This window comes from Acomys minous, assembly GCF_964271855.1.
Source record: "Acomys minous genome assembly, chromosome: 14".
Classification (NCBI taxonomy): domain Eukaryota; kingdom Metazoa; phylum Chordata; class Mammalia; order Rodentia; family Muridae; genus Acomys; species Acomys minous.
This window is the reverse complement of record NC_140496.1, coordinates 62,056,808-62,080,225: the sequence shown is the minus strand read 5'-3', so window position 1 is coordinate 62,080,225 and position 23,418 is coordinate 62,056,808. Positions and strand designations below refer to the sequence as shown.

General features: G+C 51.0%; 1 protein-coding gene across 1 annotated transcript; it reads left to right on the top strand.

The window, feature by feature from the left end:
- Positions 1-1,016: 1,016 nt before the first annotated feature.
- On the top strand, positions 1,017-23,065 carry MOV10 (Mov10 RNA helicase). Its single transcript, XM_084756341.1, has 21 exons — positions 1,017-1,068; positions 1,140-1,322; positions 11,588-11,791; positions 12,026-12,261; positions 12,410-12,671; positions 14,582-14,716; positions 14,952-15,120; positions 16,352-16,506; positions 16,766-16,942; positions 17,061-17,208; positions 17,511-17,669; positions 17,909-18,012; positions 18,134-18,231; positions 18,330-18,546; positions 20,476-20,593; positions 20,740-20,931; positions 21,069-21,143; positions 21,925-22,050; positions 22,128-22,216; positions 22,460-22,581; positions 22,666-23,065. The coding sequence occupies exons 2-21, from the start codon at positions 1,186-1,188 to the stop codon at positions 22,749-22,751; spliced, it is 3,009 nt and encodes a 1,002-aa protein (XP_084612467.1). The 5' UTR covers positions 1,017-1,068; positions 1,140-1,185; the 3' UTR covers positions 22,752-23,065.
- Positions 23,066-23,418: the final 353 nt, after the last annotated feature.

Here is a 23,418-nt window from a genome sequence, read left to right as displayed (position 1 = left end):
CTAACGCAGCTCGCCCCTGTAAGAGCATTTCTTACAGTAGGTTAACAGTGTGTGGTCTCCTGTAAGAAACCACTTTGGAGAATAGCAAATGTAGAACTCTGGTACATTTGGTATCTTGCTTTCTCATTCGTGTGTGTGTGTGTGTGTGTGTGTGTGTGTGTGTGTGTTTTATTTCATCCTGGGGATAAACAGGAGCGGAAGGCTTGTTTTACATTTGTTGTTATGGTAGCCCCACCCCCTTCGATTTGTCTAAGCACATTGGTCTTATTTCTTCTTTTCCTGGTACTGATGTTGTCTCTGTTAACCATTTATTGCCTAACATGCCTTGCTAATTTATTTATTTATTTTTTTGTGACGGCTGGCAATCATGACTTACCGCTAAAAAGTAGTAAAGAGTAACACAAATCGGAGTGCGATTAAGTGCCCAAATACGTGGCTCAAGGGCAAGAATTTCCAACCTTGAAACATAATGAAGCCAGTGTGGCCCAGGAAAGTAAGCTTGGCAGAAGCTCTTGTCCCGCTCTCCCACACACCTTCATCTCGATAGACACTTGCCGCCCCCCCCCCCCCCCCAACTTCCAACTTTGACTCCTGCCTTCCTCTCTTGAGTCAGAAAGCTAGAGCAAGGAAATGGGGGAGGGGGCGTGCCGTTCGCTTCCGTACTGGTTTATGTCCCTGGCAGTCTGGGGGAGGTGCTGGACGAGCGGCCCCAGTCCAGCTGCAGCCGACCCATGTCCAGGGCCCTGCCCTTTGCTCTGCAAGCTTTTCTAAGTCCCTGAGGCTCTGGAGAGTGGGCGTGGGAGTAGCCCTAGCTGAAGCTCCAAGGTCCTCCCGGCTGTTTAGGGGGCCCCAGGCGATAGCCACGTTCGGATCCTGGCTGGCTGCCAGGGGAGGGAGCTTGGGGTAAGGGGAGGGCCCTGAGGGAGGGGTCAGACTCTTTAGGAAAGAGTTAATGCGAAGAGGGGGAGGGGATAGGACGAAGAGACCGAAAGGAAGGCTCAGGTAGGAGACGAACAGAGGAGGGGAGGCTGGCGGGGAGAAGGTGGCTGGCTGGAGCCGACATCAGAGGTAGGGGGCTTTTCCCCTTTTGCACCCTCACCCCAGAGCAGCCAACTCTAAACCGCGGCGGCGACTTTCAGTTTCATTTCCTCGGACCCTCCTGCCTGGGCCGCAGCGGCCGCCGCGATGCCCAGCAAGTTCAGCTGCCGAAAGCTCCGGGAGACCGGCCAGAGGTTCGAGAGTTTCCTGGCCGAACGGGGACTGGACCTGGAGACAGATCGCGAGAGGCTGCGGATGATTTACAACCGCGACTTCAAGCCCAGGTATGGGCCGGCCCACCACGGGCCCCAAGGCGCGGGGGCCAGCACCCGGGCGGTAGGGCCACCTTCCCGCCGAGGGTGCAACAGGGATGCTGCCCCGGGCCGATGGGTCCAGTCCGGTACTAGCAGACTAAATCCTGCGCCTGCCCACGCCCAGCCAGCGCGACCCGGAGCCCGCCCGCTCTGCACAGCCCGGCCCGCCGGGGAGGGGTCGGTGCCCACGCGCGGCTCGCAGGGGCCAGGGCTCGGCGGTGGGGGAGGGGAGCCCCACAGGGAAGGCGATGCGGGCGCAGACTGAGCGGGGATCCCCGCCCCCTTGTTAAGGGGCGGCCGCCTCCAGGGTCCGCGCTGCTGGAGAGCTGAAGAGGCCCAGGGTAGGCGGGAGAACCTCAGGGAGCTTCAGGGAGAAAAGAGCACAAACTGCGTAAGCAGGCAAACCTCCATTAGCACCTGTGGCTTCTCCATGGAGACCCAGGGCGAGGGACAGCCTCCTGGAGGCCCCTTTTCCCCATGGCTGAAGATATTTGGTTTCCTTTTCCTGTTACCACCCAAGTGAAAAAATCAAAGAGACTTCTGTCAAACCATAGACGTGTGCTTCAGAAACCCCTCTATCAACAGGCTGCTGCTTTGGATGGAAGACGAAGAAGAAACAATTTAGCTGGGATGAGTGTAAAGAGTTGCACTAATAAATAGGGCAACGGGGTTGGGATTTTACCAAGTTTGAGGGATATGTGTTGCAACTGGCCAAAATGCCGGTACGAGTGAGAGATACGGCTGTTGTGATTTGGGGCAAGTCTTAGATGGAATTAATTACGGCAGTGTGGCTTGAGGTTACAGGAGAAGTTAGGGATTGTCCATGTTGACTCGAATTGTTACTCATGAACATGTCTTGAACATTAAGACGGTTGAGCGGCTTCTGAGAAGGAGGCAAAACCGGTGCCCACCTGTTTACTGCTCCGCGTTGTACTGGGAACACACAGATGAAAACTATGCAATAACCAACAAAGGCTATGATGTGCGGGCAGCATTTGGTCTATAGTGTGCCATACCGCGTGGGGTAATGATGCTGGGTTAGTAAGGACGATGTTATAGAGTAGTCAGCACTTCCCCGCCCATGTGTTCACCTATGTCCACAAAGTGCAGTGTGGCTCTGAACACCACAAGTCCAGTACTTTGGCAGTCAGGGAAAGAGAGCTTAACTTCAAATAGCACCGGACTGCTAGGGATTCCTAGCAGAGGTCTGTGCATTGTTTACTGCCAAGAGCAGTTCTTGCGATAAGCAGACCAGAGGGTTTCGAGTCAAAGGTGGAGGAGGAGAAAGTTGATCAGATCCATCAGAGCAGGACAGCTTCTCACTGAGCGTCCTAGTACAACTGAGGTGGGCAGGACTAAGGCTAAGCGTGTAGGGAGCCAAGCTCAAGGCCTAGTCAAGAGGAGGGCTCCGAGGACTCTGACTCCAGTGTGATCCGGGAGTCTGTCAGCTCAAATGCTGGTAAATTGTTTCAGTACCTGGCAGAGAGCAGCTATGTTGGATTGCATGTGTGTATGTGTGTGTGTGTGTGTGTGTGTGTGTGTGTGTGTGTGTGTGTGTGTATGGTATGTAAAGGGGTTTATTTATTTTAGTTGAATTTATTCCCACCCAGGCTGGCCTCAAACTTTCAAACTTAAGTAATTTTCCTGCCTCAGGCACCCAAGTGCCAGAATAGCAGGTTTGACTTAAACTACCATTTTTGGCTGCTATACTGCTAGATTTTTCATCTTTGTTGTTGTTAGGGTCTGGTATTTTAAGTTTTGTTTGGTTGGTTGGTTTTGGTGGTTTGTTTGTTTGTTTGTCTATGTGCATGTGCACACTATGTTTGCAAGTGCCCACAGAGGCCAAAAGTGGGCATCAGATACCCCGGGACTGGACTTAACAGGCAGTTTTGAGCTGTTCAGCATGGGTGCTTGAGAATCTAACTCCATCACTGAACCATCTATCCAATCCTGTTTGACTTTTGAGACAGGATTTCATGTAACCCAGGCTAGGCTTGAAATTACTCTGTAGCCAAGGCTGACCTTGAACTTGATTCCTCCTTCCTCCTTCCTCCTCTTGAGTGCTAGCATTATAGGCACACCCCACCACAGCTGGCTTTGCTCCTATTTTTCCCTCCCAATTTATTTTGCAGTGCTGGAGCTTTGACCCCAGGGCCTTGCATTTGCTGGGCAAGCAAACACACTGAGCAGCATCTGCAGCCTTAAAGTAACGTTTACTGTATGGACTTATATTTTACCCAAATAAACCTGGGAGGGGCTGGCCTTGGCCTTGAAGGACAGATAGTTTGAGTGCACGGAGGAGGAAGAAAGCCTTGTATCCTGTCATGAGACCTACTCAACGGAACTGAGGAAGACTTGGCTTGGGTAGTCATGCTGAATAGAATGTTCCCAAGTCACTCCAGAAAGCGGAAGTACGAGGCTTTAGCTAATGCCCCTCTCGCCCAGTTGCCCGGAGATGTCTGCTTGGATGAAGGGTTAGTTTTCTATGCATACCGCCCCCCCCATCCTACTTTAATCAGGTCTTGGGTATCTCCCGACTGACCTTGATGGCCTTGAGCTTCTACTCAGTACTGGGACTCTCCAACTATGAGGGTTTTGAGTGTGCGAGGTGGAACACTCGACTACCAACTGGATTACATCCCCACTCCCTCCGCTGCAGAGAGAGAGGGAGGGAGGGAGAGAGAGGGAGGGAGGGAGAGAGAGAGAAAACACTGAACTTGGGTCATCAGGTTTGATAAACAAAGCATCATGTCCCCTGCAGCCATCTCATCCCCCCCCCCTACTCCAGTTAATCGTGTGCTCCTCTGGATTCTCCTAGCTTACTCTTTCTACATTGGGTAGAGCCTGTTTACAACTAGACTGCACCGCGCTTCTGTGCTTCTCGTTAGAACCCCCTGCTGCCTTCCCCACCATACTGTCCACTTCACTGCCTTGAGTCCTGGGTCTCATCTCTCAGTCCTCAGCGTAGAGTGTGCGTGGAGTAGATGCTTGCCGAATCTACTTGCAGTAAGCACTTGCAGAATCCAGTTGGATTCCAGTTGACCAGGAGAATGGGCTAGAGCGAGCACAGCAAGTTACCCTCCCTGGGTACTTGGGACAGAACCTAGGACCTCGCATAGGGCAGGCAAGTGCTCTCCAGTTGAGCTACACCAGCTGTTTCATGGTCACTTTTTTTTTTTTTTTTTTTTTTGTGGGTGAGGACAGTGAAACAGCGTCCTGCTCAGCCAGCCTGAAACTCATTGGGTATCCCAGATTGGCCTCAAGTTTGAGACAAGTCTTTTGCCACAGCCTTCGGACAATCCCCTGCCTCAACATCCTGAGTACTACGGGGATTATAGAAGATAGAAAGAGAAAATAGAAGGCTAGTGGCACTTACCTGTAATACCAGCATCTGAGAGGTAGGGGGCAGGATGATCAGGAATTTACGATTGCCTTTGGCACATAGCAGGTTTGAAGCCAGCCTGGACAATTCAAGACCACGTCTCAAAAAATCAAAAGCACCTCCCCAAAGCTCAGGGAACGTCTTAGAAGAGGGTGACAAAACTGTGAGAGCAGGAAGATAGGAGGGGTGCTGTGAAGTGCTGTCTTCTGGACATGACAAGACCATGAACTCACAGTGGCTGTGTTACCACCACAGAATTTCAGCATCGGTAGAGACAGAGTACTTAAGACCCCACTCCTAGCTGAGGACTTATTGAAAGTTGATGGCTGCTGGACAAAAGAGGGTCATTTTTAAATCTGCGGGTGGGGGTGGGGGCAAGGGTAACTGATAGGTTGCCGATGCTCCAGGGGGTGGCACCACGTTCATGGCCATATGGGACTCAGTGTGGGGAGCCCTCTGAGGAGATGGCTCCTCTGGTAAAGACACTGCCAAGCCTGACAACTTGAGTTTAGTCCCCAGGACCTATTTGGTGTAGAGAGAGAACCCAACCCCCACAAGTTGTCCTCTCACTCTTCCCCAACACACACACACACACACACACACACACACACACACACACACAAAGGGAATGTTTAAACTTTTTTAAATAAAGAAGACATGAAGTTAAGAGGAAACTGTGTTGGTAGAAAATTCAGGGAGGTGGAGTGAGGGTGTAGAAATGAGCAAAATATATTGTATAACTGTGTGAAAATCTCAACGAATAAATGCAAATATTAATCAAAAGCAGGGGCTGGAGAGATGACTCAGGGATGAAAAGCACTTGATACTCTTGAAGAAGACCAGGGTTCAATTCCCAGAACCCACATGGCAGCTCTCAGCTGTCTGTAACGCCAGTTCCAGGACATGTTGACGCCCTCTTCTGGCCTCTGCAGGCACCAGGCACACCACAAGTGGTGCACAGACAGCCGTGCAGCAAAACACCTGCTCACATAAGACAAAAACAAAACCTTTTTTAAAAATGTGAAAAGCAAAAACAACAAAATACAATAGACTGACATAATCAGCGTTTTAGAACTAAAATAGTCTTGGCTTTTTGCAGGGAGGGTGGTTTGGTGTCTTTTCCCTCTTTTCCCAGTGAAAGCAGCACTATACTCGGTAGCCTGCTTGTATATACGGCTTTCATAAAACTGTGTGTGCCATTAAAAAACAAACAAACAAAACAGTTCACCAGCGGGTGGTGGCACACACCTTAGATCCCAGCACTGAGGAGGCAGAGGCAGGTGGATCTCTGTTCGAGGCCAGCCTGGTCTACAGAGTGAGATCTGTAGGTCAGCCAAGGCTACACAGAGAAACTCTGTCTCAAAAAAGAAAGCAAAAAAAATATGTCTGTCTGAAACAACAGTAGCTATACACTCTTCTAAATTTTTTACTCTTGATTTTGTGTATATGTATGAGAGAAAGAGACAGAAAGACACTAGATCTATGTAATGTAAGTTGGGCTCAAACTGGCAGCAATCCTCCTGCCTCAGCTGCCTCAAGTACTAGGATGTCATGGATGATAGCTCGCCTCTGTAATTCCAGTGGTTGGGAGGGAGAAGCAGAAAGAGCACATAGGTTTAAGGCTTACCTTAGGCTACAGAGCTAGGCTTTGCCTCAGAAACCCTAAACAATCAATTCAAGCCTGGTTTTGATACACAAATGAGAACTGCAACCTGAGTTCGTATAACTAGATGTCCCTATAGGATCACTTCCAAATCTGATATAGGTTGGGAGGTGTGTGTGTGTGTGTGTGTGTGTGTGTGTGTGTGTGTGTGTGTGTGTGTTTGGCTTTATGGGCTTAGCTGCCATTCGAGTAACAATAAAGGCCACAGGCAGAGCAGTGGGGACTAAGTGTCATCGTATGTGTGCTGATAATGGCTGCTTTCCAGACGGTTGTGAGAAATAGATAAGTCATGCACTTGGTCCCTTAGCATAGCACCTAGTAAGTAACCAAACGTGTTTTGCTGGTAGAGATGACATTGCTGCATTGGCATTGTCCTTGTAACATACCTAAGGTTTGGCTGGGTTTGTGCGCTATGGAGTTATTGGTGGTTGGATCTGTCTTTGGTGACCCGGCCTGTGTAGAGGGTTGACAAGGCATGGGAGGAAAGAGGCAAAGCCAGAGGTAGAGTCAACAGCTAATAGCCTAGAAAAAAAGATAGGAGGACCAGGCAGCTGTCAGAGGCAATACAAAAGATAAGCTGGGCAAAGTTCATGTATGATGTAATCTCATCACTTGGGAGGTAGCTATAGGAGAATCTATGCAAATTCAAAGCAGCCAGAGCTACAAAGTGAGCCCCAGTCAGCTGTGTGACTGACCAAGGAAATAAGAATTGAAATAAGACACATTTAAAAAAATAATAATAATGGAAGGCAAAACTAGCGAGGCATGTCCCAAGCTTGGTGGCAGGCAGGGGGATCAGGAGTTTGAGGCCAGCCTGAGCTACAAGAAACTTTGCCTTGAAACAGTTTTCTTTAAACTTAAAAAAGAAAAAAAAAAGTTGAAATTTTCTGATGTTAGGGACTGGGGAAAAGGCATTCTGAAGTTCTTACTAAAGACAACTTAAATTTGTGCCACTGGTTTAGGAGGCAGTTTTGCAGCCGTTCCCTTCTGTTGTGTGTGTGGCAATGTGCCCGTAAATCCAGCATCTGAAGGGGTAAAACAGCAGTAGGATCATGAGATTGAGGCCAGTTTCTATCTCCAAAAGAAAATGCGCTTTTCACCTAAGTTGTAAAAGTTCATTCATTCCCTTTGACGCACCCAGAAAGTCCGCTTCCAAGAGTGTGTCTCACTGGACTTGTTTACAGGCACAAGGTGGGTTTTGTTTTCTTTCTTTGGTTGGTCGGGGTTTGTGTGTGTGTGTGTGTGTGTATGTGTGTGTGTGTGTGTGTGTGTGTGTGTGTGTGTGTGTGTGTGTGATTATTTTAACATTAAAAACTGTGGGCAGCCTGCTTCTGTCATTGGAGAACTGGCCACACTGGTTTAAATTGAAGCTGTGGTGCTTTCTGGAGCTATTCGGGAGGAAGATGGAACCACAAAGCATTGTCACAGAATGATGCCTGTCTGTATTTGTGTATAGTTGGGAGGAGTGCTTGCTCGTCAAGTAAGAGCGGGATGTGCATTCCAGAGTGAAGACCTTTCATGCTGCGCATGTCCAGTGCTGTCCTGCTTAAATGTCTTAACACTTCCAATGAATACCTTTTCACTTCTCCTTAAGCATGCATACTTAACACCTAAGTTAAATTTATAAAGAGCCATTATCTTCGGCTGGAGAGATGGCTCAGCAGTTACGAGTACTTGTCTGCTCTTCCAGTGGTCCTGAGTTCAGTTCCCAGCACCCACATGGTGGCTCACAACCATCTAAAATGTGATATTACGCCCTCTTCTGGCCTGCAGGTATACATGCAGGCAGAACACAGTATATGTAATAAATAAAAATGTTAAATAACCATTATCTTCTGTCCTTTTTTAATCATTCTTTTTTGTTTGTTTCTGGGTTTTGTTTTTGTTTTTCAAGACAGGGTCTCTCTGTGTAACCTTGGCAGTCCTGAACTCTCTTTGTAGACCAGGCTGACCTCAAACTCACAGAGATCCGCCTGCCTCTGCCTCCCAAGTGCTGGGATTAAAGGTGTGCGCCATCACACCTATCTCAGAGGACATCTTAAGGGAGTCAGTTCTCTGTTTCCTCCCACCATCTATATGTAGCTTTGAGGAATAACTCAGGTGGTCAGAATAGACAGCAAGCACCTTTACTTTAAGCCATTTCACCAGCATTCTGTTTATTTGGGTTTTGTTATTTGTTTTTCAGACCAAGTCCTTTTTTTTTTTTTTTTTTTTTTTTCTTCCTGGTTTTTTGAGACAGGGTCTCTGTGTGTTAGCTTTGGCTATCCTGGACTCACTTTGTAGACACACAGCGATCCGCCTGCCTCTGCCTCCCAAGTGCTGGGATTAAAGGCATGTGCCACCGCGCCCAGTGAGACCAAGTCTTGATGTGTAGCTTTAGTGGGCATGGAACTCACTGCTGGCCTCAATACTCACATAAATCCACCTGCCTCTGCCTCACAAATGCTGCGATTAGAGGTGTGCGCCACCACACTCAGCCTAGTTTGGTTTTGACACAGTGTCTTACTGTATATCCCTGGATAGCCTGGAACCTATTACATAGACAAGGCTAACCTCAGATCTGAGGTGGTCTTCAGCCTCCGCCTCCCAAGTGCTGGGGTTCTGGGTGTGAGCCACCATGCCTGGTTCCACCAGGTTCTCTTCCGATTCTCCTTTTTCTCGAGGCTTCTTCTCTGGTTTCCCTTCCTCCCTGGCCTGTGTTGGCCTTGGCTGTTCACAAACTGCTAGATGTCCCAGGGAAGGTCCCAAGCATGGGTCCTTGGTTGTAACTGCTACCAAGGGACTCCCTAATATTCGTAGGCCTTGACTTTGCTGTGAGCTCTCAGCTGGTGCCTCACATAACCAAAGCTGCCTTTGGACGACAGGCATCTAGACCCAGCGTGTCCACTGCAAATGCGATGGTCCATCTGGCTACCTACCTTCTTCCTCGGGGACAGTCCCAGAACCAAAGTCCTTGATTTGGGTATTCTAGGTGCCCCTCTCTTTCCACTCTAGTCCCCCTCCTGTCACCAAATTCTGCTGACTTGCATTCTGAATAGGATCCGATCTGACCCCCTCCTCTGTTTCCATCTATGCCCACTCCCTCATTTGGGCCTTTGGTATCTTTTAACCAGACAGCTGCCGTGGCCTTCTTCTAACTGGTCTCCCTGCCTACAGTCTTGCCTGCAGCATGTCCATCCTCCAGTCCTGGTGCCAGAGTGATCTGAAATGCATATATGATCTTGCCACTCCCCTGCTTAAAACCCACCAACTGCAGTGGTTCTGTAACCACAGGGTAGACTCTGACAAGGGCTGAAAGTAAGTTGTCGCTGCCCCTCCCCCTGCTGTGATTAGACCTCTTCCCACTAACACAGCTACTAACGATAGCAACCAACACTAACCCGAGCGTTTCTCACCATCCTTTTAAAAGAAACCATAGCCTCCTCAGTGTTGTCTGAATCGTACTGCTCCCCTTTCTAGGGATGAAGGAGAGGCAGAGTTACAGGTGTGGGACCTGGAAAGCTGTTCTGAGCCATGAGGACCTTACTGTGTGCTCTTACGAGCAACCGTGCTGATTTGGCCCCAATGATGGATTACTAAAGATCTCCGCGCAGTTGCTAGGATACGCTGTAATAACCCCAACAGTCCCAACAAGCATTGGAGGGAGGTTATCACTCCTCTACATTTTGACTGTGTTCATCAAATATGTCATGTGTTTGGGAGCATCGTCAGGCTCCTTATGGGTATCAGAAAAGGGAAGGGAAGGGCTAACTGAAAGTCATGGTCAAGTCCAGGCTCCTTAACCTGCCATGTAAAACTGTCTGGCTCTGCCCATCTCTGCCAGCTCCTGTCATCCCGTTCTTTGAACCTTTCACTGTAGTACAAGCCAAACTGTACATGACACTAACCATCACTGTCCCTTACTGAGGTCTGCTTCGTGCCAAGCACTGGGCTAAATGGTTCCCTGCAATGTCAGTATCTCAAGTGAGCCTCATGGGAGCCCTTTAAGACAGATCTTCAAACTCTATCTTGTTTATTTGGTTTTGTTGGGGGTGGTATTTTGGCAAGAGAGGGATTTTGGGGGAGAGGGGAGTTGGAAGGTTTGGTTTTTTTGGTTTTGGTTTGTTTTTTTATTTGTTTTGGTGCTAGGGGTTGAACCTCAGGCCTCACAAATGCTAGGTAGCACTCTTACCTCTGAGCTCCATAAGCCCTCAGTAGTTCAGAAGAGACAAAAAGCAAGATGCTGGCTGGAAAGCCCAGCTGAGGCAGCTGGGATGACAGCCCCGTGCCGTGCCGTGATGCCCATCAGTTCGCTCACTTGATGCTTCCTCTTGCCCAAGTAATGCACATTCATTGCTGAGAGGCCTGCCCCTGTCACCACCACCCCACACACACACACAGCCCCTCGGGGGCCCTGGCTTGGCCCAGTGAGCTGCTCCGGGCAGTCTCGGCAACCCTGCTTTATCCCCAAACTGCAATGGATGTGTTCACTGTGAGTGTTGCTCAGGGCTGGCAGCTTTGCAACCACCCCAGCCTCAAGCGCAGTGTCTGGCACCTACCATGCCTCCGTTAGTGTGTGTGGAACGGGTTACGCTGAACCCCAGGTTGTTCTGCTGACCCCTTTTCCTGTCTTCACCTCTCTAGGCACAAAGCCAGGCTATTTGATCTCGGGAGAAGGATCCTTTCCCTTCCTGCTCGGGGTTCCACCTGCACCCTTTGACTTCCGGTGGAAACTGCTGTCCGATCTGCCACCTTGCCCACACTCTGGACATCTCTGCTCTCTCTCTCTCTCTCTCTCTGACCCCCTTTCTCAGCCCTCCCCCACAGCCCTGTCCAGTCCTATGAGCCATCTTTTTCAACTTCCCTTAGCCATAGCCCTTTCCACTGCACCTTTTTTTTAAATGTCCCCCCAAAAGAGTCCCCCTTTAAAAAAATCTGTTTTTCTCTTTGCCTTCCCAGCCAACAGCCCAATATTGGACTTTTCATCACAGTGCTGTTTAAGCAGATTATTTTGTGTTGGAAAGTCCCAGTGCCTTGCTTTAAGTTGTTCAAAATTCCTACCATCCCTAGCTGGAGTCTCTGCCTCCTGAGTCCCATGCTGCCGCCTCCTCGCAGGGCTGGTGTGACCCTGCAGCCCTTGGCCCTTCCCCAGCACCCTCTGCACAGCCACACTGCCTTCCCTCACTTCCCAGTATCCTCTGCTTCTGGCAGCTATGGGACTCCTGCCCCTGGCTTCTCCTCCATGCTGTATGGAATGAAGATTGCAAATCTGGCCTTCGTCACCAAGACTCGGGTCAGGTTCTTCAAACTAGACCGCTGGGCTGACGTGCAGTTGCCAGAAAAGAGGCGAATAAAGCCAGGGTCGAATATCAGCAAACAACACAGGTCACTGCTGGCCAGGATCTTCCATGACAGGTGTGTTGAGTGTGTGCCCTGTGAGTGGGCAGCGAGAGGTGAGGGGAACGGGATTTAAGAGCAGTGGATTTCCTTGGGCTGCTCAAGGATAGGAGGCAGGGAATCAATCCAGGGTGGCATTGGGGGTGGGTTCCCATCACACCTGACATTACCACGTTCCTAACCCTCCCCAAGGTAATTCCAAACCCAGGGCCCTCCCTCCCCATTCCTCCCTTGACTCCCACTCTTCCCCAGGAATGAGTATCTTCATGGGAAACATGGGGTGGACGTGGAGGTCCAGGGGCCCCATGAAGCCCGAGATGGGCAGCTCCTTATCCGCCTGGATTTGAACCGCAAGGAGGTACTGACCCTACGGCTTCGGAATGGAGGGACCAAGCCTGTCACCCTCACTCATCTCTTTCCACTCTGCTGGACACCCCAGTTTGCCTTCTACCACGGTGAACAGGACCTGCCCTGCCCATTGGGCCCAGGTGAGTCATCTTCTGAGGTGAAGGAGGACCACCAGAGGGGTAGTCTGCGCTTTAGGAAAAAAAAATACTATCTCTGTCCAGTGGGCTCCTGCCATGGGCTGGGGGTGCTGGGGTAGGGCCGCTGCCTCACTCAGCTACCTTCTTCCAGGTGAAAGCTATGAGCTCCATGTCTACTGTAAGACCGGCATTGTGGGATACTTCCCAGCCACTGTCCTCTGGGAACTGCTGGGGCCTGGGGAGCCGGGAGCCGAGGGAGCCGAAACGTTCTACATCGCCCGCTTCTTGGCTGCCGTCGCACACAGCACCCTGGCTGCACAGTTGAAACCCACAACTCCTTACAAACGCACCCCTCGACTCAGTAGAAACCCTGTACTGACCAACCGGATAGAGGAAGGAGAGAGGCCTGACCGGTGACTAGATAATGACACCATGGGCACTTGGGAAGACTCCCGAGCTAGGGGACAGAGGCCCTTTCTGAACAGCAGGTTACTCCCCCTCCCCCCTTTTGGGTCTCAGATCCCTTTCATATCTGAGAAGCAAGCTACAGGAGAGGAGCAGTAACTGTTGGGGGACACTGTGAAAACTCTTAAGTGTTTACACTGTATAGAGAGATGGCCAAGTAAAGTTTTACCCCTGCACTACACCTAATCTCTCCCCCCCCCCATTTGCTTTTAAAGACTATGGTTTATATATGTGTGTGTCAGAGTTGGGGGGCAGGCCAGCACAGGGTACCAGATTCCCCTGGAGCTGGAGTTACAGGCTGCTGTGAGCCACCCCCAAAACCTGTGCAACAGTAACAGGTGCTTGTAACTGATGAGCTATCTTCTCACTATTTTTTTTTTTAACACAAGGTCTCACTATACAACTCTGGAGGACCCGGAGCTCAGTATGCAGATTAAAATGGCCTGGAATTCATAGAGCTCCACCTGCCTGTGCCTTCCAAGTGCTGGGATTAAAGGGGTGTGCCACCCCTTTTACCACCATGCCTGGCACTCACCATTAGATATATACACTTAATGAGGGAGGCGGCAGACTAGAAGGGTGCTAGCTAAAGGGCTTGTTGAAAGTGTTCTAAAACTGAAAATGATGGTGGCTGCACATACGTGTGAATACATTAAACAAATCACAGAAACGCTGCGTTTTTTCCGGCAAAACTGTTAACAAGAGAACCAGGTGTGGTGGCCTATGCCTTTAATCCCAGCACTCAGGAGGCAGAGGCAGGCAGGTCTCTAAGTTCAAGACCAGCCAGTGCTACAGAGGGTTTAAAGCCCTATCTAGTAAACAAACAATCTAAGACCAAGGTATGGGGGCTCAAAATGCTGTAATCCCAACACTTAGGAGACAGAAGCAGGGTCAGTGTGACTTACAGGCCAGCCTGTGCTATAAGAGAGTTCTAGGCTAGCCTGGATTTCAGAGAAGTTCCCTGTCTAACTCACAGTAAAGGGGCTAGAGAGATGGCTCTGGCTGACAGCACCCGCTGCTCTTGCAGCAGGCCTGGGTTACTGTGTGTAACTCTAGCTCCAGGGGATCTGGCACCCTCTTCACACACACAAATTCATAGAAGGATAAGCATTTAAAAGTAATGAGTAATAAATGCAAACCATGTAATAAGATCTTTGTAGTTACAACATGTCCCTTTTGTTAACATATGTATATATGTATGAGACAAATTTACAGCACGTGTGAGACCTTGGACGGCATCCCCAGCGCCACAATCAATCACACGCTATGGATGCAGGCCTGTAATTCCAGCACTTAGAAAGTGAAAGCAGGAGTTCAAGGTGAACTCTGCCTACTTAGCCTGTTTGGAGCCAGCCTGGGCTATGTGATAACCTGTCTCAGAAAAAAAAAAGAAAGAAATTATATACCAAAAAGTTAAAGTTGACTGTTCCTGAATAAGAATGTTACTTAGTTATTTAAAATACATTGCTTTGCTGTTGTTTCTTCAAAAGAGCATATATTGCTTATATTTGTTTATTTTTGAGAGAGTCAAGGCTGTGTAGCCCAGGCTGGCCTACAACTCATAAACCTTTTGTCGTCTTTTCCATTACTAAGCGTTGGGATTATAGGCCTGTGCCATCACACCCAGTTCACAGAGTATTTTAAATATTCCCAATACTAGGCTTTTCAAAGCTGAGAGTGGTCCAACTCTGGACCAAGCAGCTGCATGAGCTAGGGAGCACTGCACCCCTAGATAGCTGATGACCACAGCAGAGAAGCCACTGTAGAAATGTTTTGCGTAGGCTCCATGAGGGCATCTCCAGAGTCTTTGGATATGAGTGGTTTCTGTTTTCGGGACCTGTTTTCTTCCCTCCCACAGGGCCAAGGGCTATGAGCTAGAACTAAGTTTGGCCCTGGGGACCTACTACCCACCCATCCGCCTCCGGCAACTGCTCCCTACCCTTCTTCAAGGACCAAGCATCTTCACCTCCCCAAAGGATGTTGCTGAGATCAAGTAAGTACCAGCCCCTTGTGCCGCCCGCGTGCTCCCTTGTCTTCTCTCTTCACTGGCTTCTCCCTGTCTGTTTCACTTCCCTGGCCTGCCGTGATCAGTGCTTGGCACCCACAGCATGCTCAGTGTGGGGGGTGAACGACTGGAGAGGGCAGAGCCCCAGAGTGGGGGTGGGGCGGGGGGAGGGCGTTGTCGGGATCCATCCTGAGCCTGCTGCAGCTCAAACCATCCCTACCAGGGCCCAGCTGGAGACAACCCTGAAGTCCAGAAACTATGAGGTGAAGCTCCGGCTGCTGCTGCACCTGGAGGAGCTGCAGATGGAACACGACATCCGGCACTATGACCTGGAGTCCGTGCCCATGACCTGGGACCCCGCGGACCAGAATCCCAGGCTGCTTACACTGGAGGTTAGGGCTCAGATCTCCTGTGGGGATGATGGGCCCATGCCAGTCTACTTTAAGGAGGTTAACAGGTCATGACCCTCTGTCGACAGAGTAAACATGCAAAAAGGATGAAATGGTTCCTGTGTCAGAGGGTGTGGGCAAAGAGAGCAGGGGGAGCTGCTTGTCCCCCACCCCACTCCCCCCAAAACATGCCAGAACAGGGCAGTGGCTTTTCTTTCTACTTTATTTTGGGTAGGGTCCCACGTAGCTCAGGCTAGCTTCGTACTTATTGTATAGCCAAAGAGGATCTTGAACTTCTGCTCCTCCTGTGTCAATCACCCCCAAACTGGCATCGTAGGCACAGCCCACCACGCTCAGTTCATGCGGGCAGTGGGATTTTATCATCTAGATTTTGCCACCAGCTGTGTAACGACGAGACCCTTGTTTTCCCTGCTTCGTGGATGACTTACTGGGTAACTCTGAGACCCTTTTCAGATCCTCACATCCTCTTTATTACTTAATGTGTGCGCAGCACGCATAGCACATTCGTGGAGGTCAGAGAACAATTTGTAGGAGTCCGTTTTTCTTTCCACCACGTCAGCGGTCCCTGGGATCGGACGCAGGTTGTCAGGCTTAGCAACAGGCACCCTTACCCACCGAGCCATCTCACCATTTAGAGTACTCAGACTTCCTCCTGAGAATGGATTAATGCACAGCAGTGCAGGTGGGAAGGGAGAGAGTCAGAATGACCAGGGAAAGGTTATTAAAAGAAGTGAGTTTAGGGTCTGGAGAGATGGCTCAGTGGTTAAGAGCACTGTTTGTTCTTCCAAAGGACCTGGGTTCGATTCCCAGAACCCACATGGCAGCTCACAACTGTCTGTAATTCCATTTGTAAAAGATTTGACACCTTCACATAATGCACATAAAATAGAAATTAAACAAATTATTAAAAAAAAAAAAAAGAAGAAGAAGAAGAAGTGAGTTTGCACCAAGATGCTAAAAACAAAACTGGAGCTGAACTGGCCAAGCAGCAGCTAGCTGGACTGGGAGCCGATGGCCACCACATCTTAACATCCTTCCATGGAGGCCTTGGGCTCCCAGTATAGGCGCCTCTAGCAGCCTGTGGCCCCTTCCCTTGATGCTTGCTTTTTCTTCTACGAGAGGAAAGCTGGGATGAGCTAGGACTACGAGGCCAGAGCCTGGGGCTAAGCACCCCCACTGGGTAGAAAAGCTCGCTTATGTTCACACCCTGCAGGTTCCTGGTGTGGCCGAGAGCCGTCCCTCAGTGCTACGGGGTGACCACCTTTTTGCCCTTTTGTCCTCTGAGACCCACCATGAGGACCCTGTCACCTACAAGGGTTTTGTGCACAAGGTGGAACTGGACCGTGTAAAGCTGAGCTTTTCCACAAGGTGAGTGTTGGGAGAACCAAATCACCAAGGTGGCCTTTACGATTCTAAGACCTGGGGCTAAGAGGTCTCGCTTTCAGAGATGACTAGGGCCCCCTGGACACAGAGCTGGGAGACCCCAAGCTGGGTGAACTACTCTATCTCCCGGAGAACTTTGTAAGGGCCTCTTGGGAAAAGGAAGGGAGGTAGAGAGGGTCCTGGCTGTTGATTGGTCGTTCTACCCAATCTGAACTCTGCTATGTACTCAATTCTATGCCCAAAGCCTCCTGAGCCGATTTGTGGACGGACTGACCTTCAAGGTGAACTTTACCTTCAATCGACAGCCCCTTCGGGTCCAGCACCGGGCCCTGGAGTTGACAGGCCGCTGGCCGCTGTGGCCCATGCTTTTCCCTGTGGCCTCCCGTGACGTCTCGCTGCTGCCCTCAGATGTGAAATTCAAGTGAGACTCTGAGGAGGGCCCCTGGGGCTACTTGGGGGTGTGGATACCGGAAATGGAATCCCAGAAGCCTCTGGGATACTGGCTGACTTCAAGTTCGTGTTCCTGGGTCCTTGGCCAGGTTGTATGATCGCAGTCTGGAGTCGAACCCTGAGCAGCTGCAAGCCATGAAGCACATTGTGAGGGGCACCACCCGGCCTGCCCCCTACATCATCTTTGGGCCTCCAGGTACTGGCAAGACTGTCACATTAGTGGAGGCCATCAAGCAGGTGAGGTTGAAATATAACCCCAGGGCCTATACTGACTCAAGCAGCTCCCCCGCCCCCACCCCACCAGCATTTGCCTGCAATTTTGAATCCCTCCGGTCCCCTGAATGTGCCTACAGTAGAACAGTCACCCAAAAAGGAGGCAGAGAGTTTAGGGTCATTATGGTATATAAACATGTAGACATGAATTTGCCGATATCCCAACACCAGCATGTCATCCGGACTAGCAGGTGTCTGGGAAGCAAGTGCAGCCAGAGTCCCGTCATAGGAAGTGTTTGCCCATACTGTCATTTTCTTTGTCTTAGGTAGTGAAGCTCTTGCCCAAAGCCCACATCCTGGCCTGCACTCCATCTAACTCCGGGGCTGACCTCCTCTGTCAGCGGCTCCGGGTCCACCTGCCCAGCTCCATCTACCGTCTCCTGGCCCCGAGCAGGGACTTCCGGATGGTACCTGAGGACATTAAGGTTTGTAGGAAGTGCAGAGGTTGGGCCAAAGGATGATGATGGATGCCTGGAAGATTTCTCAGAGCACCTGAAGACTTGTGGTGTGACATTGGGTGGGTGGGTCGGGACCTCTCTGGGGACTTAAGTTTCCTTGTCTGCAAAGGGAGGGGAGGCAGGTAAATAAGTGTTAGCGGGTCTGGAGCCAGGGCGAGAGAGGGAAGAGCCAAGCTGATGTCTTCTCCTGCTTTCACGACCCACAGACCTGCTGTAACTGGGATGCTAAGAAAGGAGAATATGCATATCCTGCCAAAAAGCATCTGCAGCAATACCGGGTCTTAATTACCACCCTCATCACTGCCAGCAGGTACGGAACGTATAGGATGTGTTTCTTGATTGCTAGGGGAAGTCATGGGGCGTAGGGCTAGGGAAAGGAAGGGACAGAGGTCAGGCCTGGGAATGACCCCTGATTGGCCTGACACTCCCAGGTTGGTGTCAGCCCAGTTTCCCATCGATCACTTCACACACATCTTCATCGATGAGGCTGGCCACTGCATGGAGCCTGAGAGTCTGGTGGCCATAGCAGGTGAGGGGGCTGAGGATGGGCTATAGGTACACAGCACCCCACATGGACTGGGTAATCCCCACCATTTAACCTTTCCCCCCCCCCCCCATGGCTCTCAGGACTGATGGATGTCAAGGAAACGGGCAATCCGGGAGGGCAGCTGGTGCTGGCAGGGGACCCTCGGCAGCTGGGGCCTGTGCTGCGGTCACCTCTGGCCCAGAAGCATGGACTCGGCTACTCTCTGCTGGAGCGCCTGCTCACTTACAACTCCTTGTACAAGAAGGGCCCCAATGGCTATGACCCCCGGTTCATCACCAAACTGCTCCGCAACTACAGGTATCACCATCCTCCTCTCTGCTCAGCTCACAGCCTCACAGTGGCCATAGGCTGGAGGGGGGGGTCCTCCTTTGTAGCTCCCCCCCGCCCCTTACAGCTGCTTGTCTTGTGACCTGGCAGGCGGCTTCTTTTTTCGGACCAGTGGTTTATGCATATTGGAGACTGTCAGACCAGGATGTGTGTGAATGGATCCGAGTTTATAGGCACTCTAACAAGAAATAAGAAAGGCAGGGAGCACGCTGTTTTTACCTTAAAGCCATTGTTAGTTGACTTATATATACAACTGAGGCCTGTGCACTTGTGTTTTTTTGGGTTGTTTGTTTTTTTAAAAATTTATTTATTTTATGTATATTAATGAGAGCTCTATCTGCATGTACACCTGCACACCAGAAGAGGGCATCAGGTCACATTAAAGATGGCAGTGAGCCACCATGTGGTTGCTGGGAATTGAACTCAGGACCTCTGGAAGAGCAGACAGTGGTCTTAACCTCTGACCCATCTCTCCAGCCCTTGTTTTGCTTTGTTGAGACAGGGTTTCTCTATGCAGCCTCATTTGTCCTGGACTCACTTTATAGACCAGGCTGGCCTCGAACTCACAGAGATCCACCTGCTTCTGCCTCTCTAAGTGCTGCACCACTATGCCCGCATTTGTGAGTTTTATTTCTTGTGTGGTGCTAGGACTTGAGCCTAGGACCTTGCACACTACTGCCAAGTGTCCAATGTCTCCCATTTGAGATAGGCTTTGTCTGTGTTCCCTAGGCTCATTGTAACTCTTGGCTCGGGCAATCCTGCCTTACCCCTCTGAGTAGCTAGGATTGTAGGCCATCTCATGTACATCTGGTGGCTTACATCTCATGTACATTAGTACTTAGATGAGTCCTAGACCGTCAGTGAGAATTTGGTAAATGTGAGACTGGACAGATGCCTCAGCAGTTAAGTGTGCTGTGGAAGACCTGTGTTCAGCACCCATGTCAGGTGGCTTACAGATCCTGGGGGATCTGACACCTTCGGCCTCCATCCATGGTCACTTGCACTCACATGCACACACACCTCCACACACACTCCCCCCACATACACAGAATTAAAAATAATTTTAAGCCGGGCATGGTGGCACACGCCTTTAATCCCAGCACTCAGGAGGCAGAAGCAGGAAGATCTCTGTGAGTTCGAGGCCAGCCTGGTCTACAAAGTGAGTCCAGGACAGCCAAGGCTACACGAGAAACCCTGTCTCAAAAAACCAAAATTAATAATAATAATAATAATAATTTTTAAATCATCTAAGAGTTTGGTAACTGGAAGCTGGACAGTGGTTGCACATGTCTTTAATCCCAGCATTTGGAGGCTGAGTGAGACAGGAGGATTGAGAGTTTGAGGCTAGACCGGGCTACACAGTTAAGACACCATCTCAAAAAAGCAGGGTTGAGATGGCTCTGTGGGTAAAAAGAGCTTGCTGTGCGTACCTGGCAAACCTTAGTTGGCGTTCCAAAACCCGTGAACTCACTTACAGGTGAGAGAACTGATTCCACAAAGTTGTCCTCTGACCTTCACTTCACACAATCATTGTGAAAGTTCTGTAAATGCTTCTGGGTCCACACTTAAGACTTTTGGAGTTTAGCTTAAATAGTGGTAGTAATAGATGATAATTTGGTTTTGGACCACCCTCGCTTGGCAAATCAAAACCTAAGAACGGGTCCTAATTTCTTGGTTTGGTTTGGTTAAAGGAATTTGGCTGGTCAGTGAGAACCCTAGGCTGACAGCTTATTAGAACCACACTTGGCTCCGCTTTCTGTGGTTTGCAGCACCTGGCAACAGACATTGACAAATGTGTCCTGGGAATGTCTGGAGGGCCAGAGGCTGGGGGTGGGGAGCACGTGGAGCAGGGCTCCCCAAGAGGCCTTTGGTCTTGTTCTTGTTCCTCCTGCCTCCTAGGTCTCACCCTACCATCCTGGACATCCCTAACCAACTGTACTATGACGGAGAGTTGCAGGCCTGCGCAGACGTGGTCGATCGAGAACGGTTCTGCCGATGGGAGGGGCTGCCTCAACAGGTGAGGCCTAGCAGGACAAGGTTCCAAGCGTGGGCCCTGACTCCCGCCTCTTTTTGTCCCTATGGTTTAGAAGCCCTGGTTTCCCTTGCTGGGGTGGAGGGCAGGGAGGTGAGCCTGAAAGCTTCCTCTCGCTTCATCCAATCCAGGGCTTTCCCATCATCTTCCACGGTGTAATGGGGAAGGACGAGCGAGAGGGCAACAGCCCGTCCTTCTTCAACCCTGAAGAGGCTGCCACAGTGACGTCATACCTGAGACAGCTCCTGGCCCCTTCCTCCAAGAAGGGTAAAGCTCGCCTGAGCCCCCGAAGTGTGGGCGTCATCTCCCCGTACCGGAAGCAGGTCAGGCCCCCAGTCCAAGGCTAGGACTTCCCTCTTTGTCCGCCGGCACCTTAGCTAGCTGCCTGCTTCTGCCTCCCTCTTGTGTGAAGGCGACAGCGACAGCATGAGGGAAAGGCATCTATACATCCTCCCTCCAGGTAGAAAAAATCCGTTACTGCATCACAAAACTTGACCGGGAGCTTCGAGGACTGGATGACATCAAGGACTTGAAGGTAACACCCCCCACCCCACCCCCACGCACACATTCTCTCCCTGAGTTCCGTAGGCCTCTTATCTCAGCCTGTTTGTGTCCTGGCCCCACCCCGTTTCTTAAAAATGAAACTGGGGGTTTCCCCCAGGTGGTTCTGAGATGGGACGTGGCGGGCTGCCTGCTTAACAAGCACCCGCGCCTTATCATCTGGTCGCGTGTGTTGGCCTCTGCCCTAAGGATGAGGTCCAAACTCCCTAGACCGACCCTGCCTATCACGTGACATGGTCTCCTCGCTGCCTCCCACTGATTCAGGTTTAAATCACTTGGAGAAGTTTCATAATCCCGTAATGACTTGAGTCCCACCCAGCCAGTCAGCATCGCTGTCTGGAGGCAGAGCCAGAGCAGTAGTGCGTTTTTTGCTGTTGTTATTGGTTTTTGTTTTTGTTTGATTTTGTTAAAGCTCCACAGGTGACTCTGATGTGTGAGCCAGGATTGAAACCCACCGCTTTACAATTTACAGGCCTCTCCCTTGGAAATTCTGACCAAATCGGTGGCTGTCTCCAGGGAAGAGAAGTTCACTCTTGGAGGGCCACTCGCTTTACTCTGAACGGTTTCCAGGCCCCACCCTATCTAGAACTGGCTCTGCCCCTCAGGCCTGCACAGTAGGCCTCCTGTCTTTGCAGGGTCCTGCACTCACCCACAAGTACCCAGTGACTCATCCATACCTCCCTGGCAGGGGCAGCTTTGTCCCTGCGGTTCCTCTTAGGGCCTACCTGGTCGTAAGACTTGCCTCTGCACTCTAGGTGGGCTCCGTGGAAGAGTTCCAAGGGCAAGAACGGAGCGTCATCCTCATCTCTACCGTCCGAAGCAGCCAGAGCTTTGTGCAACTGGACCTGGACTTTAACCTCGGTTTCCTTAAGAACCCCAAGGTTTGCAGGCTTGTGGGTGGCAAGAATTCTTCCTCCGGGCCTGTCCCTTCCATGACATCACCACTTCTCCCTTCCAGAGATTCAACGTGGCTGTGACCCGGGCCAAGGCTCTGCTCATCGTAGTGGGCAACCCACTCCTCCTAGGCCATGACCCGGACTGGAAAACGTAAGCATTCCCTTCCCCGCCCCCACAATTGCTCTTGGGTGACTACAAGCTGCAGCCCGGGGCAGGTGTGTCCTTACTAAGCCTCCCTCCCCCCCACCACACCCCGCCCCACTACTCCGTTAGTCCTCAGACCTGTGGGTGTTCACAGTGGCTGCCTTGTACTATTAAGTGGAGCGACTCTCCAGCCTCTGCTCCCTAGCAAGGCCTGCACAGCTTCCCATGCTATGTCCTGTACCCCCACAGATTCCTGGAGTTCTGTAAGGAAAACGGGGGGTACACTGGATGCCCCTTTCCTGCTAAACTGGACCTGCAGCAGGGTCAGGACTTACTCCAAGGCTTGAGTAAACTCAGCCCCTCTACCTCAGGTACGGATGGGCCATGGTGGGCCAGGCAGGCCAACTGTGGGCTGAAGAAGTCAGGAAAACCAAGTATGGCTCCTTTCTCCCCAGGGCCCCGCCATCACCAGCATCTCCCCCAGGATGGTGAAGGGGGCCTGCCTTTACAAGTGGAGCCAGAGTGGAGGAATGAGCTCTGAAGACACAGCCGCCCCGCCTTCTCACACCAGCCAAGCCTTACTGCTGCCTTGAACCCTGACCCCAGCTTACCTGTCCCTCAGAGATGGGAAGGCTGGGGAGTTTACAGCCCAAACCATTCCACCTCTTCCTCTGCTAGGGAAAATAACCCAAGCTGCTAAAACTTGGAGGAAGGGGAAGGAAGAAAGCTTTTTTTTTCACCCCCCCCTCCTCTCTCCTTTGCAGTTCTGGGGATTGAACCCAGAGCCTCAAATACGCTAGGCAAGCACTCTACCGCCGAGCTGCTTTAAAAAAAAAAAAACCAAACGCTGTTCTATGCAAAGCCTCTTCTTGCTTAGGTCTCACCAGCCTGGTCCTGCTTCCTGTGGCCCCAAACTGACCCTCCAGGAGTGTCTGCCCAGAGCCACACCCCTTCATCGCTAGGAGGAGGGGAGGAAACCCAGCGGACAGGGAAGCCACCCACAGGCTTCTATGTTTAGCCAATGGTACAGACCACTCCCCTCACCCACCCAGGCAATCAGCCAAACATGACCTCATCCCTTAACTCTAGACTCCACCCCGTCCCCTGCTGCCTCCGCCCCGAGCCCTGCCTCTGCAGACAGGGCCGCCCCACCCGCACCCCACTCCACCCCCTTACCCCTCTTAGCCAGCAACTTGGAAGTGAAGAGA